Raw genomic sequence first — 8,583 nt, forward strand, 5'->3', positions numbered from 1 at the left:
TTACTAGCGTCGGTTTCACAGCTCTTGCATCAGATAAGAGATTTCTGAATAAAAGTAGTTCTCTCTGTGGATGGACACCAGTTAGTCATCACTGTGAGAGAGCGATGTGACCAGTTTGTGACTTACTGATTAAATGGAGACCCCTGCTGTTCAGTGCCTTCAATAACCTCCAGTACACACCTGTGAACCTGTGTGACTTCGTTTCAGATCTGAATGGGATGTGCAACAGTACCAGTATTCCTACGTCGTCACCTGAGGTGGCAGGCTATTTATTGTGAGTATTTAATGCAGATTTAGACTTTACAACCCCTGGATGGACCTGTGAGGATAATAACTTATCGTACGATTTCTGGACATGACCTCCATTTTTACGTTGTCGACTTATTATATGACAAAGCCGAAAGAACAGGAAATCTGATGAGACGCGTTTCGCTGTCACTTCAAGTGCAATTTTTGTTCACGAGCGTCCATTTTATTTATTGTTTTGGTTGTGTGGTTTTTATTTGTTTAATTTAGTTACTTTGAAAATATTTTTAAAATATCCTATTATATTTAATTTCAGAATTAAAAGTGAATTGCTCTTTGAAAGGTTGTACTTGCATTATTAACATATCTAAGTGGCATAAAATTGTCTTAAAATTATAATAACATTGTTGATTGTAATTATTTCTTGGACAATACATCGTCCTACAAAGGTAATCGTGGCAGGCCTTCGTCTGGGATGAATGAATTTCATTGTTTTGTGTTGGTACTTCCTCATAAAGTCTCCCTCCAATTACCATTGTTCCTCTGACGAGACGTTGATGTGTTCTTTGTGACTCTTTCTTCCTCTTCTTGCCCTCCTAGGAAGTACACGGTGATCGTCTCTCCGGAGCAGCGTCAGAGGTATAAAAACGATTTCAACTCAGAGTACAGCGAGTACCGAGGTCTGCATGCTCGGATAGACGGCATCACCCGGCAGTTCACCGTGCTCGACAATGAGCTCAAACAGCTCCCTCAAGGCACAGACAAGTACAAGGTAGGTTAGCTGAAGCACGAATTGTTAGAAAACATTTTGAGTAACTTAAAAAGATGCCCAATCAGTTATATTCATAACCCTTGTCCTTTTTTTATCTGTGTTCTCTCCATAGACAATCCACAATCAGATACTTCAAGAGTATCATAAAATAAAAAAGGTAAGTTGAAGTCCCGCTATAATAGACATTGATGGCTTAAAGGATGTCAGTACGTTATCAGATCCTGACTCTTTTTCATGTCCCTTGCAGACTAATCCAAACTATAGCCAAGAGAAGAACCGCTGTGAATATCTACACAACAAGCTGGCATATATAAAGAGACTTATTGCCGAGTACGATCAACAGCAACTTTAAAAGTAGTTCCGACATTGTTTCCCTGTCGTCTCTGGAAACCAAGCAGAAAAAGGAAAACTCTGGATTCCGCCTGTGCTAAAAAGCAACAACAAAATGTTCACATGAAAGATGCCATGAAAGGAGTATTCCCCCTCATTGGGGCCAAAGGCTCGAATGAAGACTTAAGCAGGACACACGATATTTTTCTCTTTCCTTTTTTCCCCCCCGTTTCTTTTTTGGAGGACGGGGTTGTGCCTCGTGTGGCACCAGGTCCGTCTGTGTAGTAACGATGCATCCGGGGGAAAAACGGCTCCGCGTGGCTTTATTTTTCTCAACAGCCCAACCCTGCTATGTGCACAGAGGTCTAAAAGAGTCCAACACGGAAAACTTTCCCACTTTCTTAGGAGATAATCCAAATAATCTTTCCTGCTTTTGAAACCAGATGTTTGAGACAGAGATGTAAACTGCGGACTCTACGCCAAATGCAACTAATTTATAATGATCACTTTCTCTCTCTCCCCCCCCCCCCCCCCCCCATGTACTGAAACGACTGGTTATGACGTTGAAGTTATTCCTCCGTTTTTTTCCTTTTTATTTATTTTTGACACTTAATTCAGGGGGATGAGTCTGTTCTACACTCCTCGATATCAGTACTTTAAAAGCTGTCTCTCATCTCTTTCTGTCCTCACACCATGAATGTCAGCCAGTATTTTATTCAGAAGCTGCCTTGCCCATCGAATTGTCAATCTGTTGGCGTTAATTATATATTTCTCTCTTTTAAAGAGATGCAGATATTTACCATTGAACAAATCGAGACAATGCGTCTACATGCACACGGTCGGATGCAGGTTTGTGTGCTGAGCTTTTTCTTTTCTGGAAAACAAAAAAAGCAGCCTGTGCAGATGTCTTAACATGTGAGAAGGTCTCCAGTCGCTCCGGAGCCGTAGATCTTCTCTAAACACGGCCCTCCTCACTCGGCTGTGACGAGCCACAGTGCTTGTTCACCGATTTACAGCAGTTGGTCCTGATGTTCATCATAATGTATCGATGAAGAACTACATTCAGCTCTTGATTGGTTGTCTTTCCAGTTTGGGTCCTGACGGCTTTTTGTAGCAATAGAATAATTCAAAGTTATCGGAAGAGTAAAAAACCGCCAGCGCTGCTCTTCTTCATGCTTCAGTAAAATCCTCTTGGTTGTAAGATGATGCAGATGGGGGATGCGGATCTGTCTTTTTCTTTTCATCCTTAAAAAAACAAAAAACTAGTCCTCTTCCACAGATCTGCCAATTTACTATAATTTGCGCAAGTTATGTTCAAATAGTGTTCACAGCGTCTTTAAAAAAAAAAAAGATCAAACAGTTCGTTTCGTTTGCTCATCGACCCACGTGATAGTCCATCGAGACGACTGTTAAGATGAAGCCATCCTCCATGTTACCGGTTGGAGGCCTCTCTCACCTGCGACCAGTTTTTGCCTTTTTCAAATGTGATGTCAGATATTCACCGAGGTTGACCTGAAATCTATTTCCCGGATCAGCTCTCTCGACAGATCCACTCGCCGTGTCCGAAGACTACTTAGAACTGCTGTATCCTGACTTCACCCGATGAACGAGCGAGTTCAGTCAGCGACTGCGTTTCTTAATAACGATCTTTTTATGTGAAATATGAAAAATCAGCACTTTTTTTCTCCTGATCTTGCTGTTACCTGGGGGGGGTTTTGTCCAAATGACACTTTTCTCTTTGTCCATCAGAGTGCATGCTTTATGAATGTGTTACAATGAACAGTCTTTGTATCTGTACTTGAAGAAAAAAAACTAAAAACAAAAAAAAACTGCCCAAGGATATCGAAAGCCAAGCAAAGGCCAAGTCCAACTGAATTTAGTATGTAATCGATTCGACGTGGCTCTGACCAGCATGTATACCAAAGTGCTTAACCGAGTGGGATGAAACAAAACGCTCTACCAAATGACAAAGGAACATGTCACAGTATTCTCTTCTTCCTGTTATCATTTCATTCGTCATCATTTATCACCCAGTGGAAACTTTCCCCCTGTTTTCTTGTGAGGAGTCGGAGGCGGCTCCTTTTGCTCCAGATGGCGATTTGCATGACTGGGCCAGAGTGTTTTTTTTTTTTTTTTTTAACATAATGCCAGAGTTCAGATTTTGTAACTCTCCTAATGCAAACACTACATTAAGGCCAATGCTCCAGGACTCACCGAGTCTCGGGCTGAGGCTGGATCTGGGTCTGGAGGGACACGATGTTTGTAAAGGTGACTATCTTGTTACCAGAATCGGCATTGCCCAGTACTGCAACCTTTTCTTCTTTTTTTTTTTTAACAAGAAAGACACTTTTCACTCACTGTATCTTGTTTTCTAGAAACTTTCTGACATAATTCCTGTATAACAACTCTTATTACGGTCAGATATCCATTGTGAATGTGCTCATCAGTGAACACGCTTTGCGCCGACGGAGAGCAAACTGTTTGACAGTAACGATATGCCAGCACAGGAGTACCGTTGTATGAGTTGATTGTGCCAAAATGACCTGTTGTATAGGTTTTTCTTTTCTTTTCTCTTGAGTGTATATACATGCTGCTGTATAAGCAAAGAGGGCTTTGGAGAAGAGTCATGAAATGTTGGCGCTAAAACCCAAAGCACGCTTTTTGAAAACCATGAGGGACTGGGACTGAAATTGATCTTTGTTTCAATAAAAATTCTTTAAAATCCTGATTTGTGGAAATTCTGAGCCAGTTGTTGCCGTCCGATATTGTAATGAAGTAGAATTTTAGTATTAGTTGGTGCATAGACGATTTCGCTTTATTGGAGTTTTTTTTGTACTTTTAGGGGGGTTGTGATCCAGTCTTAAAGATAACAGTTATTAAAGAAATTAACTATTTATATGTTAATAATACAAATGATAATATTGTTTAAATATTCCAGCGCCTCTTCAATCCCCACCTGCCTACGACTTGTATTTTGTGTATAATTAATTTGCCAAAAACATTTTGCCAAAAACAACCTAACATTTGTCTACAATTACTGAGTCCTGTGGTGAAGAGGATGTCCTGCAGATGGCAGCAGTTTCACATGGTTTGTTTCCAAAGCCGCCACACGCTGCTGGCACACCTTGTCTCTGTTCAACAAAATCAATAAGACATTCAGATCCCTCTGTTTACATCGTTTCTCCTGAGAGGTGAAGTGTCTCATACGGTCAATGACACCCTCAGGAATCAGTGTGAAGGCAAAGGTTAGTTCAACCACTCCCGGCAGTATTTAAGGTGTTTGGCCCGTGTCTAATCTGCATCCTCTTATTCTAACCCATGACTGTTATTTACAGCCAACTCTGTGCCTTACACTGACATGTGGATCCAGGAAAAAGAAAGGGGCATGGCAGCGAAGATGCTCCAGCAATGCAACAGGGAGGACGGGGCTCCATGTAATGTGACACACTGAAAGATCCCAGAAATCTACATAGCGACAGTGTTCCACTTGGCCGGGCTGAGCTGTGCCTGAGCCTCGCTATGCTGCTACTGGCTCCCATCCCGAAGTGGGCCTCAGGGGTGGGTGGGTGGGTGGGGGGGGGGGGGTCAGAGAGGTCACTGTGGCAGGCTGCCATCGCTCCCTCTGCTCAACATACAGCAGCATATACATGTTTACACGCATCGTAGAGAGACTTAAAGCCCTCCGCCCACCCCTCTGTTTTCAAGGTTTTACTTGTCAGCCTGGATTTAATTTCTTGTGGGATTTCTGCACTAAAATGCAGAGAGGGGGTCTACCTCTGTTTAGATTCTCTGCGAACAGAGCAGGTCAGCAATTCAATGGGGAAATGTAGGCCACGGTTGAACGAAAGGTCGGTCAGTTGTGCGAGGTAATTGGCATGTGTCGCACATGAGGGCATTTCACAATAGATTCAAACGCAATGGTTTCATTTTTATAAGCAGCGCCTCGCTACTTCCAAAGATGAGACTAATGCTGGCGTCATACATGTAGGTTGAAGTGCTGAGAGAGGGAAGCGTTTCTGACTGCTGGCATCTGATCTGTGGGCAGCTTGGCAACCTGTTAGGAGCGCATATAAAACCGGAAACAGTCTATATATGGTCATATGAAAAACAAACTCGATCAGTACAAAGAGCGAATAGAGTGGGAATGTGCTTTCTCCAACATGTAGAATATAATCAGTGTGAGAATTAATACACAATGGTGGGAAGTAACAGTTCATTTACTAAAGTATAGAATAAATTTGAGGACTTTGTCTATTTTATGCCAATTTACATCTACTCCACTCCATTTATCTGATCGCTTTAGCTGCTAGTTACTTTACAAATTGAAATACGTACAATGAATATTATCAGTTGCCATCAACATTTTTCAGTTCAGTCAAAGAGATCTTTCTCCTTTTAACTTCTAGCATGATTTAATTTGAATAATAGTTTGAGACAGAAAGGAGGAAAATGATTTCATCCTTTAACAATAAAAATAAAATGAAGACAAGTCTGTTGACTGAAAACAAATTTGTGTATCAGAACTTAGTTTCTTCTTCTTTCCTCTCTCGTCTCATGACCCCTCAGTTGTGTTTGGTGACCCTTTTGGAGGGGCCCGGCCCCTATGTTGGGAACCGCAGGACTATACTAGCTCACTGTATATGAAGTACTAGTTCCACCTCCAGCAGCTACAACAGCAACATGCTGCTCCAATGTCGATGCATTAGTATTCATTAGTATTAAGATCAGTGGCGGCTGGTCAATAGAGGGCGCTAGGGCGCCGCCCCACCTTGAGCCACAACAAATAAATAATAATAATAAACTATACAAATTGTCAATATTTGTTTTTTTGAAATATGGATTCACCCATTAATATGTGTAAAATATGATTTCTGCGGTAAATATATGCTTTTCATGCACGTCCTCTCCGCCGCACGTCCTCTCCGCGTGTGCACGTCTCTGGGGCGCTGGAGAAACTGCCCAAAAGAGGCGGGTCTATGAAGCAGTTTAGCCAATTGCTGATTAAAGATATAAATGTGTGACATACAATTTAGCCAATCAGCTTCTTCAAATATATTCAGCTTGGGGCAGAATCGATGTCCTGATGTCAAAGTGTTATTTACTGCTTTTTTTCATGTCAAAGGTTAAATATTTAAATGCAAAGTAGTAATACGTGTTTGATACCTTCATTTATTTTGCATTAAATCATACTGAGATGTTTGCTGAAATTGATTGGATGTGGCACAGCCCTACCTTGAACATTTTCCACCAGCCGCCATTGAGTCATGTCGCATAGAATCAGATGTCACAGGAGACATTTTACTGAACATGTACATGAAGCTGATAATACTTATGTACTTTTACTGCTGATACATTAACTACATGAACCTTATAATACTTTAGTTATTTTACTGCTGATACTTAAACTACATGAAGCTGATAGCACATGTAATCAAGTATTTTGTAGACCTTTACTTGGACTAAATGATGTATTTGTACATTAACTTAAGTAAAGGATGTGTACTTCTTCCACCACTGCTGATGATAGAAAGTATTTGTGTTGTGTTTGTGTGGACAGTGCAGTGCAACAGTAGGACTCGCCATTGATTTTGTAACTCTGCTGTCTGTGTTATCTCTAAATGTGATTGTTGTGCTCATGGTGCAATGAACAGTAAGCGTGCGTTGAAAACACACAGAGCAATAACCAGGTCTGCTGATTTACAGCCAAAGAGCTGTACTCACTTCTTGGAGTTATTTGTTCTATTTGGTCATTTCCATAAGTTCAGTCAGGCAAACAAACAACAAATCCATGTTTTAATGACACATAAACGTCTTTCTTTCACATACTTCCTCACTAGTTTTAATGTTAACATATATGATATTGTGGAACATTTATAGTTTCGGATTTGAAAATTGAGGCAATGGGACAAAATGTAAGACTTTTCAAGAGCAATGTTTTTGAACTCAAGTGAGATAGTTGTCCTCATTTAGGACTTTGACCACCCCGGGTCCTTTGATTCAGGTCTACTGGCATCGCGCGTGTGCGTGCGTGTGTTTTGTAACACAAAGTTAATTTGTTTCTAGATGCTGATTCAACAACATTCGCACGATTGTTAACTTCTTTACTTTTCAGTTACTACTTCATCATACTTTCAGCCACAGACTTTATTTTAATGATTTACAATTTTTGAATTATCACAGTTTAAGTTGTTTTATTTCTGCTTCCTTCATTAATCATTTCAATTATAAATGAGTGTTATTAATGTATTCCGTATTTTACAGTGTAATGCTGTTCAGCCCTTTCTTTCTTTTCATGCAATACGTTTCAGCTCTTCAGGGCAATGCATTCTGTTTATTAATGCAGTAAATCTGTCTGATACTAATAGAAACAATTCTTCTTTCAGCATTTTAACGGCAATCAGTTAGAACTTCCAGCTTTGGCATTATTTCTAAATACCTTCCAGCTTTTCCCACCAATGCATCTCAGCTCTCAGCTTCTTCAGGTGATGCAGTTCAGCTTCCAGCTCTTCCAGTTTTACATTTCAGCCTCCGGGTTTGCTTTGCAATTTATTTCCGCTGTCAGCATTCACACGCATTTTCTAAAGCCAATGCATTTTCTAGTTTCAGAAGAAGTGCTTCGATCTGAGTTCAGTATTTATACATTTGTATTTCTCTAAAAGCAATTTCAAGTTTTTTAGTATTTAAAGAATTTCATTGAAGTCCTAATTAATATCTGAAACTGGAGCAGCGGGAGTAAAAGTTAACTGATACATGGAGCTGTGTGCAGCTTATATACAGATGTCTACCTTTCTCACCGCTGACATCCTTAATCAGCACATATAATACATCAAAAAGCATGTGCATTTCATGTAGACCTGCTAGTTCCAGGACCCAGGTGTTGCAAAAGAGTGTGAGGCGTTTAGCCACAAAACGGTAATTCTGAACCTAACCGACGGGGGCGACCATGGCTCATTGGATAGAGAGGGTCGTTCGGTTTCCGCAAGGTTGGCGGTTCGATCCTTGGTTGGTACGTGTTCTGTGCCGAAGTGTTCCTGAGCAAGATACCAAACTCCCGACTGCTCCCCGGGCGCCCGTCATTGGCAGCCCACTGCTCCCTACATAGGGATGGGTCAAATGCAGAGAACTTTTGGATTTTTTATTTAATATTCTTTACTGTTTTATTACTTATTTGTAATACTTGTTTTGATTTACTATGCTGATCCTAATACTAATACAGGAGTATCTTATTTGATTTT

General features: G+C 40.7%; 1 protein-coding gene across 2 annotated transcripts in view; it reads left to right on the forward strand.

Annotated features, from left to right (window-relative positions):
• ell (elongation factor RNA polymerase II) overlaps nucleotides 1-4,092 on the forward strand; it is a 31,572-nt gene extending 27,480 nt beyond the window's left edge. For both annotated transcript variants that reach the window (XM_079266850.1, XM_079266849.1), the window contains 4 exons: nucleotides 208-274; nucleotides 847-1,018; nucleotides 1,131-1,175; nucleotides 1,266-4,092. In XM_079266850.1, coding sequence (XP_079122976.1) covers nucleotides 208-274; nucleotides 847-1,018; nucleotides 1,131-1,175; nucleotides 1,266-1,370 — 389 coding nt within the window. In that variant the 3' untranslated portion in view covers nucleotides 1,371-4,092. The remainder of the gene's footprint in view (nucleotides 1-207; nucleotides 275-846; nucleotides 1,019-1,130; nucleotides 1,176-1,265) is intronic.
• The last annotated feature ends 4,491 nt before the right edge of the window (nucleotides 4,093-8,583 follow it).

This window comes from Melanostigma gelatinosum, assembly GCF_949748355.1.
Source record: "Melanostigma gelatinosum genome assembly, chromosome: 4".
Classification (NCBI taxonomy): Eukaryota; Metazoa; Chordata; class Actinopteri; order Perciformes; family Zoarcidae; genus Melanostigma; species Melanostigma gelatinosum.